The sequence below is a fragment of the Eurypyga helias genome, unplaced genomic scaffold (assembly GCF_000690775.1).
Source record: "Eurypyga helias isolate BGI_N326 unplaced genomic scaffold, ASM69077v1 scaffold8649, whole genome shotgun sequence".
Classification (NCBI taxonomy): Eukaryota; Metazoa; Chordata; class Aves; order Eurypygiformes; family Eurypygidae; genus Eurypyga; species Eurypyga helias.
In genome coordinates, this window is record NW_010271341.1 from 24,871 (window position 1) to 44,077 (window position 19,207).

The window sequence follows — 19,207 nt, forward strand, 5'->3', positions numbered from 1 at the left end:
ATATGTGATTGTACTAATATAACCGATTCAGAATGGGACAGTCTGTTTGTAAATCTGTGTTAAAAGTATTCTTAAATAAAAACCATGAAAAAAATAACATCAGTGAGCAAAATTATAACTGAAAGCTTAATTGCAAAAATGTCTCCAAGGCGCTGTAGAGATGATTTGGTGAAATGGTACTGTTTTACAAGCCGCACAAATATTGACAAGATTTCACTTTTTTTTTCTTTTTTTTTTTTTTTACCCTAACTAAAAAATTCGGGTAGTAACTACAGCTATCTTCTGTATTTAAAGTACCTGCTTAATTCTGCAAAAGTAGTTAAGAAAAACAGGTAACTGGATTAAGCAATGGTTTAATCAAATTCTAAGGTTGTTGGCATAGAGGACATTAAATGTAAAAGCAATGCTGATATGATGGGCAACAGTGAACTTTGTGAGAAAGTGATAACCTGTCTGTTCAAGGGTACTGAGAATGTGGATAATTATTCTGTGCATATCTTACTGTGTCTTATACTTAGAAGAATTTAGTCTTGCTTTTGCTGTGGTCATTTGTTCAGTGAAGGACTATCCTATAGCTAACACAATGCTGCTGAAGTAAGCTTTTTCAGCTTGAATGTGTAATTTGGAAATGAGCAGTGTTTTGTAAGCCTAGAGGAAGACTGTACTGATTATCTTGAATCTGTTAGCTGCAAGAACTAAATGACTAATTATATAAGAATATGCTACCTCTTTTAAGATCCAAGACTGTGGATATTGTGGTGTATAGCATCAGTACTGCTGCTTCACGGCAGTATGATCAGTTCTTCGAACATGGAAATGAAATTTGTTATCAGCTCTTAGAGTTTTTCCTTTTATGTATTTTATTTTGACACTGAATCCATTTCATGTTGTGGACATATGTTTAAGAATTTAATTAGTGCCACTGTCCTCTTTCAGCTGGTTGAGATGTCTTAACCTAAGAATTAAAGGAAGAAATCTGCGTTTACAAATAGACTAAAAAATGGTCATACCAGTGCTACACCCTTAAATTAATTTTCAGTGTTTGTGGCTAAGACTGATTTTGTAGGGTTTTTATGGAATAAAATTCAGAGTCTGCTTCTACTCATTCTTTCTGGTCCTGACCAGACAGTGACAGTTTATACACAGTTGTCAATTGAATTAGACAAACCGTATGTACTCCCACCACCCTCCTGTTTGTGGGTGGCAGTGTACGGGAACAGAACTGGGTACTTTCTCTGCTTGGCATCCCTCAACAGCACAGATCCAAAAGATGCAACTCGACTGCAGAACTGTTTTGCTAGTCAACAAGTACTGTACCCCACCCACGTTTCGAACTAGCAGATGGTGAGGCAAGCCTGTAGAACATGGTGAGGGATTTCACTACATTTCTTTAAAGTAAATAAATAATATTTGAAAATTCTATTTAAAAATCTAAATTACAGAATTAATTAGCCATGAAAGCATAGCATCATATAATTATAGGATTTTATATTCTCTATAAAACTTTCATGGTCACCTTAGATAAATATTACTTCAGTAATTTAAAGTACTTCTTAAGCATGAGACCATTTATTTCAGGTACTGGTCATCCTATTGCTTTAAATATCAGAGGCTTCTGACTAAAGAAATTTGTTCTAGAAGAAAAGATCGGGTAGTACTCTGCTGCAAGTCCTCCTTTTGAATAATAATAATAATAAAAAAAAATTAGATAGGCATTTAGAACAAGAAGTTTTTCAGCATGAATAAGCAGACCAAATTACTTCATCAACTTCCAGCTATTATGCATTCGTGTGAAACCATGCTAAAACTACAAACCTGTCAGCAATGTATTCTTCCTGTGTTTTCTAAATCATAGAGGTAACAAATGCATTTTTCCTAGTTGCCAGCTGTTTGCTCTGGACCTCAAACTAGGTTCTTCCCTACTGTTCATGAATGCAGGATTCTGCAGACCAGGTCATAGTTGCTTCTGTTTCTCTCTCGATTGTATTCAGCTCATTATTTCTGTGACTGCTATGCGGCTTTTTTTTGCACAGTTACATAGGTTTGGAATTTTAATATTATTTTTTCAATTAAAAATAATAATTTTAAACTTAATTTTCATGCATAAAGGGAAATAATCACTAGAATGAAAGATAGTAAAATTCGTCGGATTTATTTTTCTGAATAGGAGTGTGCTTAGGACTTTACTAAGATGGGGGCTTTGCATTACTGAGCTCACCATCTATGTTGTAAGTTTAAATACTGGTGTCTGCTCTAATACACACATTTAATACATAAAAATGAAATTTTCACCAAGCCCTCTAATGAAATAGTGTTACAGTGAGCAATAAAGACAGTCTGATTACAGAAATATTATGTTCTAACACCACGTTCCACATCCTGTATTCCCTTCTATGGTTATGTAATAGAAGCACCAAACTTCAAAGGAAGTTGCTGGTTTGGTTTCACCCAGGAATCTGTATCTTGCTTGATAAATTTTATCAGAAATGTGTGACCTGTCATCCTATCATGCTTCCCCACACTGTGACCTCTGTTCCGACTTTCTGTTCTGTTAAGATCACAATTTCGCTTCAACTTAATAGTTTATCTAAGGGACCTCATCCAGTTTATTTGAAAAATCTCTTTTCTGCACTTACATATCGACAGCACACCTTCTAGCAGCATACTTTATTCAGACAGCCCCAAAACTTTATCCTTTCAGCTCCAAAATGAGGCATTTGGTTCCAAATCCTAAACTTGAAGGAAAAGGAAACCAAGTAGATTTTCAGGTTGATTTTACAGAAGAAAGGAGTCAAGTATTTTTATACCTTATTACTTACAGAGAGAAGATGCTAAGTGAAAAAAACCTGCATTATGTGATAGGCCTTTACTTACTTCTATGACTTCAACTGCAGCATCAGAATATGCCTACTAATGTAAATTATCATCGTCCAGGTTTATGAAAAATGCTGAGGGAATTAAGAGAAGGAAGTGGGATGTACTTTGTACTGGGTCAAAACTGAAATTGCTACCTTCTTCCATTTGCTTTAAATAGATCTTTACAATTTTTTTTTTTTCGTTGTCATTTGGGTGGCTGTTGAGTGTCCATGTGGCATCCTCACAAGGAATGCATTACAGTAGTTTTAAGAGGATGAAAATAATATAATGAGTGAAATTTGTTTGTGCACATTAATAGCAAAATCATATCCATTAACATTCTAAATATAGGAATCTTACTCAGATCTTTCTGATACATGAAATACAAGAGGATGTGATATATTTATCTGTTCTCTAGCCCATTTTATTGAAATGCCATCATTGTACACAAGTTCTGAATGCTGTAGTTCATTTGTATTCATTAAGTCCAAACACATGAAATATATAACGTGAAATGAGTGGGAAGGACAAGTGAAAAAAATACAAACCATTAGTGTTGTGAGAAGAACTGCAGTAAAAGTGGAAAAGCTATTAATTGTACTTCCATATAAAGAATTTGTCTGGTAAAGGAAATAAATGTAACATTTTGAATGTAATTGTACATGCTCTGAAAATATGTTGTAGTGACTAACTAAATATTGGCTGGTTTTTTTTTTTTTTAAAAAAAAAAAAAGCAAGCCTAATTCTAGGTGAATTAAACACTTATGGGTAGCATTGGTTTTTACTTAGCCCTGAAGTTGTAAAGAGTGAGCCATATGGGGAGAAGGCTGATGTCTGGGCTGCAGGATGCATCCTTTATCAGATGGCAACTCTGAACCCACCGTTTTACAGCACCAATATGCTGTCCTTGGCAACTAAGGTATTTGGATTTGCCAGATCAACCTACCAATTATTTCTGCATGTGTTCACTAAATCTGTGAGAATTTATGTTTAAGGTTATAGAAGCATCAACTGCTCTCTGCACAAGTGTTTATCATTGTCTGAATTGCTGTCTCGCCATTCTAATTGCTAAAATGGCTTGTAAATATTAGTATATTATTACCTCTCAGACTAGCATATTTCTATAATTGCAGTTGGTGATAGAAGCTTTGGATATATAAAATGTGTTGGTGAATGATAATATTGGATTTTCTAGGGCGTTGTGCATTACACCTTAGGATATAATCACAAATAAATAAATTGTTTGTTTCCCTTATTCGGCTATCGTAGCCTTCTGATGTGCAGTGATTATCTACATTAATGCAGATAACTGATTAGAAGTGACATTCTGCATTAGAAGATGTGTTCTAAATTGTTTTGCAAGTTAGAGCTGATATAATGCCCATCATGTTGTTTGCAGGAACGATACTTCTTGTGAGGGATCTTCAAATAAATAATGGAGTATTTTTCTTCAATTAACTTTAGATTATTTATTTTTGCAGATAGTAGGGGCTGTGTATGAACCTGTGCCAGAAGGACAGTACTCTGAAAACGTGTCATTTACCATTAAGAGGTAATTACTCGACTAGTTTTATTTGGACATCCCGCTGAAAAGATATTTTGTTTTCTATGTAATGTGGTGATTTGCTGACTTTAGCAACTGCCAGTAATGGTCTTTGAATATGAAATATCTTCTTATTTAAAGAAAACCGGAGGTAACTCCTTACCTTGCTAATAACATATGCAATATAGTTGCATACTTGCAACTGGAAAACTCATGTCAGTATAGTCAGCACATTTATCCAGCTAGTGTGGACTTTATACTGAGTCCTGAAGTTTAACACTACTGGTGCTGTAGTTAATTCCCTACACATCAATTTTTGTCCTGATGAAAATACAGCATTTTGAATCATTTTCAAGTGCAGTGTATGGTCAAAGAAGTAAACTTGTTGCAATATGTTATTTATAGATCACTGTATGATCTCATTTATAGTTTTGTGTGTTTATTTGACTGAGAGAAATGTGTTTCCCACTACCTTCTAATTCTGTTAGCAGAAGAGTGGAGATAACAAAGCAGAGATAATGCAGTAATGGAGAAAAAAATCAGCCTGTGTTTGTTCCACTCTCTCACCACATATTTCTCTTAGCTATGGTTACATCTTCCTGGTGATAATTTAATGTGTAAGGCACATTCACAGAGTGAATTGGTGCACTTCTATGAGATCTAGCTCCTTTGATTTTTCCATTTTGGAAAAGCTCCACTTAGCACAAAAATGCTTTTTCTTTCTCACTCAGATTCCATCTCTAAAAAGCACTTTACTGTACAAAGACTGTAACATTTTTAAACAATGTTTTATTGTACAAAAAGGTTTCTATTGTTTAAAAGCCTTGAGGATGAGAAACAATGGAGAGGATAGCAGCTGATAGTACTAACAATTATGTTTAAGAGGTCCTGAAATTAATTGGAATATTTTAAAAATTTACAGATATTTGTAGTTAGAATAACTGGCTTTATTAATCAATTGCTTGCTATTTAAGAATAATATAGTAATCTCAAATGCATCCAGAAAATATCTTCCAATTACATCATATCACTATTGATATGTATTGCATTCTCTAACAAATTTAAAACACACCTTTATCAGTGATTTAGGTAAAGTTATATGAGTATCTGGCCTCTGTCTTGTCCTTTTCATTCCTCTTATGATAAAAACCTATAATGGGAAGTTTTTGAGGGTTTTCCAAGGTGAGTTGTTTTTATAATTGTAGATATTGTGGCTGTACTAAGCAGGTTCACTTTAAGCCCCATATCATTATGACACTGGCTGCTATGGAGGCTAACTGGTTTAATAGATTATTAAATAGGTATTATTTACATGACAATATTTAAATTTTCCTGCCATGTAAAATTTTTTTTTTTGCTTGTTTTAATGGCAGTGGTAAGCAAAAAAAAACACCCACCAAACTAAACAACAAAAACAAACCCAAAGTTGTTTTATTTTTTTAAATGTTGATTATCTTACTATGGGTTAATCCTGAAATGAAATATTGCGTTCAGGTTTTGGCTTTGTGAGATATTTAGAAAGAATAAAGAACATTAAAGAAATGAAGCAATAATGAGATTTTACTGACAATATAGATGAGGAAACATTAACAGAAATGAAGAAGTTCTTTCCAAATGACTGAAATGCAACACATATTCAAAGATGAATATCATAGGAAGAATAGTTTATTGCTAATGATTGGAAAAAAAATTGAAATCTTCATGTTGTAACTCTAAATTTGCATTTCATGCTATCACTATTATTCGTTATTGTTATTATAAAAATAAACTTTTATTAGATTAAACTACTGAAAAAAGTTCTGGGATCATAATCATCAAAGTCATTCAGTATTTAGTCATAAATCATTTTCTTCTGGATGCATGGGAAATGGATTTAGGATTTACCAATCCACTCTCTCTGGCTGCAACTGCTGGTTTTTCAGTCTCGTTTTCTCAGAGGTGCTACCATCGTCCCTGATGGGCTTGGCCTTGGCCAGCAGTGAGTTAATCTTGGAGCAGGCTGGCATTGGCTCTGTTGGACACAGGGGAAGCTTCTAGCAGCTTCCCTCAGAAGCCACCCCTGTAGCCCCCCTACTACCAAAACCTTGCCATGCAAACCCAATACAAGAGCTCACATAATTCTTGGAAATTTTGACCTATTTCAGTGGATTAAAACAAAAAATAAAAAAAAATCAAATGGAACATTTCTTAAGGGTGAAAAACTTGCATCTGTTTAAAGGAAACATAAATTTTTAAGAAAAACAGATTAACAAAGTTATGAAAATTAATGAGACAAATCAATGGATTTGAGCAAATTCAAATAAAAAGTAAAATCAAGAAGTTCAAGTGCTGTAACACATTTTCAAAACTGCTTCTTTACATGGCATTTATGTTTATTTTAAAAGTATTGTTTTAGAAATAATAAAATAATTCCATGACACTTTCTTTAAAGAGAAGGGTGTTGGGTTAAGTGTATCTGCATGCTATAGCAAACTGTCAGAGTCATTGAAGTCAACAGATTTAAGACAGTGTGTAGTAGTACATGCAGAACTGTCCCTACCAGCTTTCATGTCCTACACTACATACTAAATATTCTGGGTGTTTAAAAGTACAGCTAATAGTATGTTATTACTGTTACTAAGCAGCTACTTAGGGTGCCTGAAACAAGAACTATAGCACTGTCAAGGAATTTAGGTTGGAAGGGACCCCCGGAGCTTATCTAGTCCATCTGCTCAGGGCAGATACAATTAGATCTGTTTGTTCATTGCTCAGGGTCTTGTCTGATATCTGAGTTCTGATACCTGGACGCATGGACCTCTCACAACTTCTCCGAGCCCTCTTCAGTGCTTGTCTGCCTTTGTGATTAAGAATAGTAGTGGTAGTAGTCATAATAATCCTTATGTCTACTCAGACTTTCCTGTGTTCTAACTTGTGCCTTTTGCCCTGTCACTATGCACCTCTGAGGAGAATCTGGCTCCACCTTTTCTATACCCTCCCATTACGTAGATAGCATTCAGATCTCTGTATAGGTGCCCCGGGTCCCTCTGACAGCAACCCTGCCCCATGTATCAACTGATCACTGCAATTCGGTGTTCACAAAACTTTTGAGAATGCCCTCCATCCCATTATCTAAATCGTTAATACAGACTTTAAACAGTGCTGTCCCAATACCATTCCCTGGAGGATGCTATTTCCAGCTTTCCTCCAGCTTTTCCAGCTGGGCTTTGTACTGCTGATGACACCTCTTTGAGCCAGGAGGTTCAGCCAGTTACCTACCTACTTTATAGACCAGAGTGCTGGCCAGCGTGACTTGATAAATACCGATGGAGGAATGCTGTGGTACCAAACAGTTTTTTAGAAAGCAGTAATTAGCTTTCATTAGAGAATGTTCTTTCTGTAGATGCTTGACTCCTGATGCAGAGGCACGTCCAGACATAGTGGAGGTCAGCTCACTGCTGTCTGATGTGATGATGAAATACATGGACGTTTTATCCACCTCTCTTCTCATGTCGGAGAAGAAACTGGAACGGGAGAGGAGACGAACCCAGAAGTACTTCATGGAGGCTAACCGAAATGCAGTAGTAACCTGCCACCAGCAGCTTTCCATTTTATCACAAGTAAGTACATGTATTACACTTTATTTTTCCTTATCATTATTTGCCATATCTGAGAAAATTAGGTACAACAAAGCAGAAAATAAACAAAATGAAAAGACCCACCCTCTTAGAATATTTTTCCAGGCAAGCTCTTTATTTTTAATGAACTATTCACTCATTTTTTGTGGTCATGCTTACGAAGGATAAAGAATAATATCTTAAACACTGATATCATTCTGTGTTGGAAAATGGCATTGTTATGGAGATGCTTGCAGTTTTGATAGAATCTGATAATATTTAATTATTGCTGGACACTTGTGAATAGTTTGTGAATAAGAGAATATACACTTGGCCAGGGTGGAACAAATGGATAATCTTGTTTATGATTCACAATGACACCTAGAAAATGGAATCCACACAAATATATTTTTTAATTACAGACTGCTAAATAAAGAACAATGATGCATATAAGGTATTTGCTGATGCATTCTTATTGTCTGATAGAGTTCTGCAGAAATATTTGTTAAAATTCTATTTGCTTCAGGCTGTGTTTTAAGCACTCTTCATGAAGGACATCCGTATTTTACATAATGAAACAAACTTGTATATGATCTCGGAGAATTTACTTTAAAAAGTACAAGGACAATGCTTATGTGTAGTAAAAGCTCACTGTGAAAGTTATTGTTATGGTAATTATGAAGCAAAAATGTAGTTTACACAGCTACTCTTGTCTGTTCAGCTATTGTATGTCTCTTAGATTCCTTTTATCAGTGGTTTGCACTGAAGAACCTCTGAGTCAGAAAAAGGTTTTCAGGAACATCCAGTCCTGAACTCATGGAATTTTTTTTTTTTTTTAATAAGTTGTCTTCATCTTCCTGGCAAGCATAAGACTTGTAGAAAAACCTCAATAAACAACTTTTATTTGAAATGTAAGATGTACTGAGATAAAAGAAATATACTGAGTAGGATTTATAACTTAAAAGAGTATGAGCAATTAATTTCCATGTTTTTTGAGTTTTCTTATCCTACACATTTGGAAGCTTGTTTTATGCCATTATTTTTGCATATCTTGATGTAGTCACTCTCTTGAATAACTGTGATGAAATTTGCAAAAAAAGTACTCTGGAGGGAAAGCTACTTGATTTGGAATTTTAGTGCAATTATCCTGTCTTTGAGAGAAGGCTGCCCTATCAAGACACTTGGAAGATCTGAGAAAACTAATATCTTTCTATAGAAGTTAGAGTACTTCTAATTTGTATAAATACTTGAAAAATACACCTGTCTATAAGATGAGAAGGAAAAATGTTTCAGTGTTTTGGGGGATAATGGCTAGTCTCATCAAGGAAGGAATACTGTAATTCTAGTTCCACGCCAATTAATATTTTATCATGCATACTAAAAGAAAAAGGTGCAACAGAAGGATCTGGTAAAGAACACTACAGAAGTTGAGAGGAATATGGCTTGGTAATGAGAAGTAGGAGACCTAATTGTGTGTCCTTGCAGTAAATAAGGTAGAATAAATCAGGTAGAATAAATTTCAGAGGAGTGCTACAGGGCTTAGAAACAGAAGGAGACATGTTGTTTCCTTGCTTCCTGTATTGTAGGAAAATTTTATGAAGTTTATGAGGATTTCTAATGAACAGAGTAATTATTCTTGAAAAGTTTGACTTTTCAAAAAGAAAAAACAACCCCACAATACTCTAACTATTAGTATTAGGAAGAATTTCAAGTAGCTGTTCCTGAAATAAAAATTCTGTGAGGTATGGGCAACCCAATTCGTCTTAGTCAAGGCCTCAGAGATTCCACAGCCAGGTAGTTTGTAATTTTTCCATGATTTCAGGGTGTTCAGTGTTTCTGCCACGTAGTTCAATGTTTTGTTGAAGCCAGCTGTCTTATACTTTTTCTCTCCACTAAAATGTGCTTATGGCCTCCTTTTTCATCCCAGTTGTGTCATATAAAGTTTCTGAAATAAAGAGCATACTCTCTTGTCCTGGTTTATGGAACAAAGCAGCAGAAATCTTTTGGAACCAGAGTGGAATCTGTTCTATAAGTAGTTTAAGACCAGTATGAAAGCTGATAAGAAGGCAATTGAAAGGCAAGTCAGTAGGTGATGTTGGAGAAGTGTAGTTGTGTTGCCTGGCGACTATAACATAAAATCCATACTTGAAAATAATCCTAGTAAAAAGAATCATTATCAGGTCTTATCAGTTCTTATCTTTCCTTGTTTTCCATAGAAATCATTGTTTATGTAAAAACAGAAGCAGATGTAGGGCTTAAAGATGTTTAATAAGAGTTAGTGTGTTCAGTTCTGAAAGGCTACAGTTGCTGACATAACATGGGCTACAGAGGACCCAAACAAGTACTAGTAACAGTGGTAATTATCTCTTACACAGCACCTTTCATTTCAAGGTGGTGAATATTCTATTTTCATTCTCTGGGTAGGAAAAGGTGAGGAAAAAAGGAGTATGTTTAAGGTCACCAAACAGAGCAGTGACAAAATAGTTTTCTGTGTTCCAAGCCAAATCTGAGTCTCAAAACAGTGGTTGATTTAACTAATAATGAAAGCATCTTTCTACTACATTCCTTTAAAGAGATGAGAGGGTAGCCAAATAATAATTTGATGGCTTTTTATGAGGTATATAGATTTGAAAAATTTAGACATTAAGGAGAAGGATCACAGGTCAGCAGGAGAGCAACACAAAGGAATTCCAGCTACTCCAGCCAGTAAGTCTGCTTCATCGGGGGCACAACTTAAATGCCTCTATGCAAATGTAAGTAACAGGGGGAGTAAGCAGGAGAAGTTAGACATGTGCACACCTGCAGGTCTATGATCATATATGGCATCATGGAGACGTGGTGAGATGGCTCCCATGAATGGAGTGTTAGAATGTTAAATTCCTATTTTTATTAAAAATTGATTATTAAAATTGTACTAAAAAATTGAGTGATAGTGCCTGTCTGTGCACTGCTGCATACAATTCCCATTGCTTTGGAAATGAGTGAGGACTCAGGAATGTCATGAAGGCTTAGCATTCCACAAAATGTTTTCCTCTTCCACCTTTCACTCCATTGATTGTGTTCTGACATTCTGTTTTGGCAGGTACTGATATCAAAGTTTAAATGCTAGAAATTACAGTTGGTGTGATAAGAAGAAAGTAAACTTTTTAGATTTGCACTCTTTTATGTTTAGAGAACAAGATAATCATGCAAAACCAGTTTTTCAGGTATAATTTTTTTAACAGTTGCTGAGTGTAGAAAGTAGTCATCACAGCCAAGTTACTACCTGTGAAAATGTAAAAAACTATTAAGGACAAGACCATAATATGTTTAATTCACCTTCAATTTGTTAGTCCATTACAGTACTTGAATAGAATCACAGAATATAAGGCAGGAAGAGTTGTCAGAGATTATCCTGTCCATCTCCAAGTGTTAGAGCTACCTGTCACTCCTGACAGGTATTTGACCAGTCGGTCATAAATAATTCAAGTGATAGAAAGCCTCTCCCAAGGCAGACTGTGCTAAATTAAGGAACAGTTTGGACCAGCAGAAATGCAAAACCTGTCTTTACAGTCAGCAATCACATGTCTGAATGAGTCTCTTCTTTTCATCTGAAGATAATGTCTGAAAAACCATGAAGGATGCCTGACACACTGTCAGAAGATAATTAGAAATCCTGGGCATACCCATAGCACATACACACTGTGCTGTATACTGTATCTGCAGTTAGCCTCATGCTTTCAGAAAATACTGGTCTTGTTTTGTATGCTTGACAGAATATATGTGTTATGGATGTCTTGTTTCCAGGGGATATTAGATGGATATATGCATGTGCTCATGTGAGATGTGTATATGACACTTGAAATTTTCAGACTCGCTCTTAAATGTCATATAATTGCTCTGAGAACACTACGTCCAGGATGTCCCCAGAACACTGCATTTACTGAGCACATTCAAACCTGTTATATAGTCTATGAACACTTCTCCCTGCAGGATCCCTGCCAGATCAAAACGTTGAGCACTCAATTGCTGTTAGATGTTCTTAAACACTAACCTAAGTTTTATTTGTTGCAGTTTAAGCTGCTTACTTTATGTCCTCCCTACAGTGGAAATATCTAAGTTATTTCTTTTCTCTTATGTGTTATATCTCCCCTCTGTGATTTTTTTTCTTTGGACTGAATAATTGAATTCCATCAGTCTTACTTTGTAAATTGTGTTTTGTAGACCTCTGATATTCACATTTCTCTCCTTTTCTGTCTTTTCACATTTGTAAGTGTAGTCTTCAAAACTGGGCTCAGTTATTCCAACTGAGAACTTTATTGGTACCAAGTGGAAAGATTGCACAGTTCTTGGGGATGATTCTCTTTTTACATCCCAGTATGACATTTACCTTTTCTTAACAGCATGGTGTCACTGAGTCTTGCTCTGTTTCTGATCCACCAAAATTTCCACGCCATTTCCTGTAGAGCTGCTGTCTGACCAGTCCTTCCCCAGTCGGCGCATTTCAGAGCTGTTGCTCCCTCCTCACAGAACTTTGTATTCTCTCAATTTAAACAACTTAGTTCTTGTAGTTTCTTCAGTTTGACAAAACTTTCTTTGAAACCTGTTGTCGCTTGCGTTGGCGCAAGCCTGTGTACGATGTATCTGCTGTAATATACATGGTGTGAATGTATCGCAGCCTGTGCACATTTAATAGGCAGCCTATCCCATTATGCAAGATTATCACTGTAATTCAGTGACAACATTAAATGGTTTGGGAACAAGGTCAGAGGAGAGCCTAAAAAATGGTGCTTACTACCCATTTTCAATTTAACAAACACTCAAAGTAGTTACCAAGTTGAGTATCAATTTTTATGGTCAATTGTACAGCCAACTGATCGTGATTTTTGTCTAGGTCACGCTTCCCTAGATTTCTTGTAAGATGTCATGAGAAACATTGCCAAAAGCCTTACTAAAACCATTATAAATAACATCTACTTGTTCCAAGTGTACAAGAGCTGTTACCCTGTTACAGAGAGAAATATGTTGGCTCAGTATGTGTTTTCTTCTTGACAATTTCATGTTAGCTGTTACTCATTTTATTGCTTGCTTCTAGTTTTTTAAAAATACTTTAATAGTGGAAATAGTTCCTTTTTTTTCCTTGAAATAAAAATTCGATTGACTAGTGTATAAGGCTGTAATTACTTGTCTAATAAAGAAGATTAATTAACCACTGTTTGCAAATCCTGCTGGAGAACTCTATATTTCTTGAAGACAATAAAGTTAGTTCTTCTGGACAACAATATGGCAAAATAGAGCTTAAAAAATTATCGTTAACTTTATTTTAGTTAAACCTAGGGTTTTTTTTTTGTTTTGGTTTTTTTTTTTTTTTGACAGTGTTTAATTGAATTTATAAAAGATTACATTCCTGTTGAAAGTCAAAAAGTCCAGTTTAGGTTTCACTTCTCCAAAAATGAAGTGTATCTGATTTTACAGTGGTAATAGAGAGCAGTAAAGAGAGAAACAGTGCAAGTGTACAGCATGTGGATGAAAGAGCCTTCAGCTTGTAGGCAGAGGTTTTTCTTCATGGCTGGGACACAAATTTCCAGAGGTGCTTTTGCTCAGTTATAAAGATGCATTCTGGAAAAAAAAGTTATTTGGTTTATAATTTGAATATTCTTGCACAGGGACTCTTTTCTCCTTAGATTTCCTTTTGAACTGTGTTTTTTCATACTAGAAGGCAGAGTTTGTTTTGACAAAGGTAGCAAACAACCAGACCAATGGGTAAACTGAGGTACTAGTTTGTTGTAAAAATAAACTGGATCAACTGATGAGACCTCCAGAAGGATTTGTATAATACTAGACTCTAGAATAAAGTGTTGATATGGCACAAGTCAGATGAATATATACCAATATAAATTATGGTTCAATATTTGTGGTATTTTGAATAACACGCTGTTTAACAGATTTCTTCAAAGGATAAGTATCTGTCTTTCTGCCTATCTGCAAGAAGTCTCTCTAAGGATGTGAAAGTGGTTGTTTCAAGGTGTTGGAGAATACTTTCTCCATGCTCTTCTCACAAAATTTTGTTCTTTATATCCTTATATTCTTACATAGGTCCTTATGGTCCCACTCCAATGTTAAGCAGAAGTGGTACAGAACTTCTGTCCCAGCCTTCTCCAGCCAGTGTACTTTTATCCTTCTAAATCAGTCAGGCTCACTAGTCAAAAGAGAAACAACAGTATATGGTCTCACTTTTTGATAATTTTTAGCTATTGTCTAAGTAGGGCAAAATATATTGCAGTAAATTTAGATATTGCTCTCAGATTAGTAATAAAATACAGTATATTCAGATATTATGTAAATAGACTAGATTTTATGTATAGACAGGTTATAGCTTTGCAGTTTATATAACTGTTTTAAGGCTTTAGGATACATTTAATTTCTCTCTGAACAATTTCTGTAGCAGGTATGATGATGATTTTAATTGTGAAGTCTACAGAATTCAGTTTGGACATTTCAAACGGGTTACCTTTCTTGCTATGGCAGTTGGATCTGCTACCAATTGGTAACAGCAGTCTTTTTGGCAACGTTGAAAGAGGTTTTAAGTTTGAAATGTCCATGCGATTTGACCCTTGTCTCCCTTTACTTTGATGCAGAACAGGAGAATTGGTTCTTTTCAGTAACTGTGCACTGAACTGTTCAGGGCAGTGTAAGCGTGCTCAAGGGTCAGGACTAGACTACTCTGTTTAAGTGAGGCTGAGAGCCATCTTTAGTGGTTGCCATGCCATGCTACACTGTAGTCACTGCTATTGTGGCATTTTGGACATAAGTTCAGTCCAGTATAAGTATAAAAGGATCTTTTCTCACCCAAATTTAAAGAGAAAAGCTTGAAAAGCCATCTCTTACAAGTTAAGTCACAGTCTGGGGAGTTGAACTATTTGGGAGTAGGTGGAGAAATAACTTAATTGACCATTATGCAGACAGAGATATAGTCAGTGCTCAGGGGTGTCGTGAGGTTCTGAAGCAGGAAGGGTTTTCAGCATAAACCCATTCTGCTGTGTCCCGACAAGGTCAGAATACTTCATGGGAAAGACTTTGGAAGACTATTGTCTTAGATACAGGGCAAATTGTCTTTGACTCACTTGGTAAGAATTTAAGTGTTTAAGAATGTATTATCTCCTGAAATTACTTTAATACTAAAGATGCTAACTTGTTTAATCTGATCTGTTTATATAATTTATCTCCTGTTGTCATTTCACACTTTACTCTCACAAGATAGAGTGAAAATAAGCATGAATTTATTTATGCACAACAGAATGATATAAGAAGGCTTGGAACAAAATATATAGGGATCATAAAAACAGTCTGTTTTTAAAATACATTACATTAAACCAGAAGCAATAACAGGGGTCAGGGATCTCTATTCTTTCCAGAAACGTCATAAATAACAGCAGAGACAGAATTTTAAACTCATTAAAAGAACCCCTTGCTACATTTGGTCAGTTAATTCTTGGGGGAGTCTCACTGGCATCACATCATATCAATTTCACTTCATGTTTTACTATCATCTTGACTGTTGTGCCTGTCTTGTATTGTTCAGAACTGATCTGCTGTTTATTATCTAAGCTGCAAGAGAGTAAATCTCCCACTGCTTGTATCTGGGAACCTACTATATTTGTCCAGTCTTTTATTTTTTCTGTGATTCAGTATTTCTTTCTAGTCTGGCATTTGTTTATTTTTTTTCACTTCCAATGCTTGTTATGAAAAGACTTTCATCAAGAATAAAGATGCCTTTTATGTAAAGGCTAGAAATAATGTGCTTAGATTAAGAGTTTGAAAGTTTTGCTCTAAATTTAGACTCAGTGGCTGAACCAAGTACCATGTAGTTGTGGACTAACAGGTAAGTGGGAAGAAAAAGTATATTTTTATGTGTATGTTTATAAAAAGAAGTGACACTTTCATTTGCAGGTTTTCTGGATAAGGAAGTGCTGGATAAGGACAATATGTAAGACTTCCCTTTTATTCTTTGTTGTCAGAAAAATTGCAAGAGGTTGAATCTTCATAGCAGCAGCGATGGAGCAGCCAGTTGCAAAAGTCAGTTTTCAGAAAATACCGACCTCCAAGCTGAAAGTTGTCAATCTGTGTGTGGAAAAGATGAGGGAAGAACGCATGAAGAAATCCTGGTAGAGGATCACAGCACTTCAGAGAACTCTGGAAAAGGTAGTCAATAGCAAAAGAAGCATTAGGAGTACTATTATGCTGGTTATAGCTGGGTTAAGTTTCTTTGCTTTAATTTTCATGTGCAGATATGTTCTCTGAATTAGATGATGAGCTGGATGTTTTGGACAACTCGAGCAGCTCCAGTTCAAATCATCTGAAAGAGTCTACTATTGGTAAGACTGCTTAAGAATGAAGTGTACACCACTTGCTAACAGCAAAGTAGTTGTTTATTTCAAAATATTAGGGTGTTTCCTGATTTGTTGCAAGTTCATTATCTGTTGTGGTCCTAAACAAAAGAGAAATAAAATAACTGCCTCTGTGGCATCTGTTTCCAGTATGTAGTACATTTTTGCATCACATTTTCTTTGTGTAGCATGTCCCTATATTTTGAAGTAATGACTATGAAAACTAGAGTTTTCAATACTGTGCTATACAACGTTATGCAAATGAATAAATGGAGTGCCCTGTTAGGAGATGTAAAAAAGAAAGTTGAAAGAGGCAAGCTTTAGCTGTCCAGATGAATTGACTAAATGTAATTGAAGGAATGCTTAATGATTAGATTTGAATTAGGAAGGGATTATGTGACAAAACACAGCATTAGTTCTGCCTGCAGTTATTTGTGGTAATCAGATAGGAAAGTAACAGCTGTGTTAGGTGTTATCTCAAGTAACAAAATTTTGGATTCTATTACAAATATGAAAATTAAAAGAAAAATGAAGATGCAAACATCTGCAATCACTGTGCTAAGTTCTAAGCTACCATGGTCTACCTCTTAAATGGGATGGGATTCTGATTAGAGGAAAATCAAAGAGCATCTTATACGAGAATAAAAAGATTGATATTATTGCTGAGAAAAGTTTGAGATTTCCATTCATCCCAGAGGTTCTGACAGAAAATCTGTGGATCATTTAAACTGTCCTTTTAAAAGGTGAAGGGAATGTAGTTGTCTGAAGATTAACAAACTTTATTGTTCCAGGGTCCACATTTCAAAAAATGTAAATATCATTACTTTTTCTGTTTGTAGTGCTATTTGCTATTTGGCTTTGCTTCAGGTTTTGACCCAGGTACTGAAGAAATATGACTGCTTTGAATTGAAATGTCTAGCCATTAATGCAGGGTAAATAAATGATTTGATAATTCTACTTAAAATCTGTTAATATGTTGTGCTAATTGTAACTGGATAGCCTGCCACTCTAAAGGCTGGACGACCTGTTGCTAGCCAGCCCTGAGTTTATTATCAAGTTTTTTTAAAGAGACAAAAAAACAGAGGAAAAAAAGAAAGAAGGCATTTTCTTTGTTACTTTCTTGTGCTAAGAGAGTAACAGGAAAAGATTACAGAGTATAGAAAAACCTAGTCTGACTGTGGGAGGGGGTTGCATAGAAAGAATGTATTGAGGAAAAGCAGCCTGCAAAGGCAATGTTCTGTTTTGGTGTTTATCATGAAGAATAGCACAGTGTGCATGGGCTACTTCAGCATGGTACAAAGACATTTGAAATCTTTTTCTAATATTTAGTTGTTTTATGCTGGATTTCCATTGATGAGATATTTTAACTGGAAAGATCCAGTCAGTTCCTATTAATCGCAGTAACTTGAATCAGCATTTCTAGAAGTCCTTGTCTGTTTTCCTCTCAGCAAAGAGTTTAATTGGTATATAGGTACTTCAGGATTACTTTTTCAGAAAAACAATTCTGCAGCTATATGTTCTTAGATCACCTGTAATTTCTGCTTAATGTTGAAATTAATGTTGTAGATCAGTTGTAATTACTGCTTGTAATTTTTTCTTCTTTTTGGGGACAAAGAAAAGATAGCTTTTAAAAAAGTATATGAATTCCATCTCTTTGGCTATTGCTTTGGTTATGGTCCATTTTTTGCTAGTAAATGCCTAACAGTGTATGAATTATCAGCCATGGTTGTGTCAAGCATGGCAGCATTAGAGGGGAAAATGTGACTGATTTCCATCTAGCTAACTTGGAAACGGCTAACATGAAAATGGGAGTCTCAATTACAGGTGTATTGATCGGGGTCTTGAAAGGGTTTGTCTAATTATGCTGCCATCACATCACTTTCACAGAAAATGTGATTTGCAGATGTCAACAAATACTGCTCTATTTTAGAACTGAAGTGGTATTTTGTAAAAAAGATGTGATATATTGAGTTGATCAGTGGGACAGAAGCTGGTATGTGTGTGAGTGACAGTGTAATAGTGGTTGCCTTTTTTATAGTCCACTAATTGTCATAATATTTAAAAAAAAATTACATACCCTGTGCTTTTCAATTATGCTTTAAAAAAATGTTTATTGCTCTTAGTCTAGACAACGTAGCTTTACAAGACCAGGTCCTTTAACAATTCCTAAGACTGCCAAATGCAGGGTATGAAGATTCTGGAATAGTTGCTGATGCTAATTGAAATGATTAATCCTACAGGCACAAGATTCTGCACATTTCAGAAGCACAGAAGTAGTAGTGGGAGATGCGATTTTTTTCTCTGAAGTCCTTGTAATTTGAAATGATAAAGATTGACAGAGGATAAGGACATACTGAGTCAAAAAGCAGCAAAGAGTGATGGGATAATTGCAGCTTATTAGTTGCTTTATTTTTTTTTATTTTAAAATTAAGACAGTACCAAACTTTACCTTAGCTCATCATATTTAAGGGATTTTGACCTGCTTTGATTTACAATGTAATTGTACCTGCGTTTCTACTGGTAAGCCAAATAGAAGGAAAATATGTGGTATGCCTTAGAACACTGTAGTCCAGTAGAACTAGTATGTCAGTTGGGCGAGAGTTTAAAAGTTTACTTTTCGTGAGGGAATACTTTTTAGAAGATTTTTTTTTGTTTCCATGAATTGTGTTAATTTACACTACAATCAGGACAATATCCTAAATATATTGAAAGACTAGTTCTCTGTAAAATACTCTATTAGAAAACTCTAGTCCCTAGGATTTGATGTACTTGCCCTCTGACCTTCCTCACAATAAAAGGTAAGCATACAATAGGACCCTTTCAGAACTGCTCAGCTCTCAGCTTTTCAT

The 19,207-nt window shown here is 35.3% G+C and overlaps 1 protein-coding gene across 1 annotated transcript in view; it reads left to right on the top strand.

Annotated features, from left to right (window-relative positions):
- LOC104514952 (serine/threonine-protein kinase Nek10-like) overlaps positions 1-19,207 on the top strand; it is a gene marked incomplete at both ends in the record, with an annotated part of 62,565 nt that overhangs the window by 24,354 nt on the left and 19,004 nt on the right. Inside the window, 5 exons of the mRNA XM_010158772.1 lie at positions 3,646-3,775; positions 4,338-4,408; positions 7,779-7,995; positions 15,990-16,173; positions 16,260-16,346. Coding sequence (XP_010157074.1) covers positions 3,646-3,775; positions 4,338-4,408; positions 7,779-7,995; positions 15,990-16,173; positions 16,260-16,346 — 689 coding nt within the window. The remainder of the gene's footprint in view (positions 1-3,645; positions 3,776-4,337; positions 4,409-7,778; positions 7,996-15,989; positions 16,174-16,259; positions 16,347-19,207) is intronic.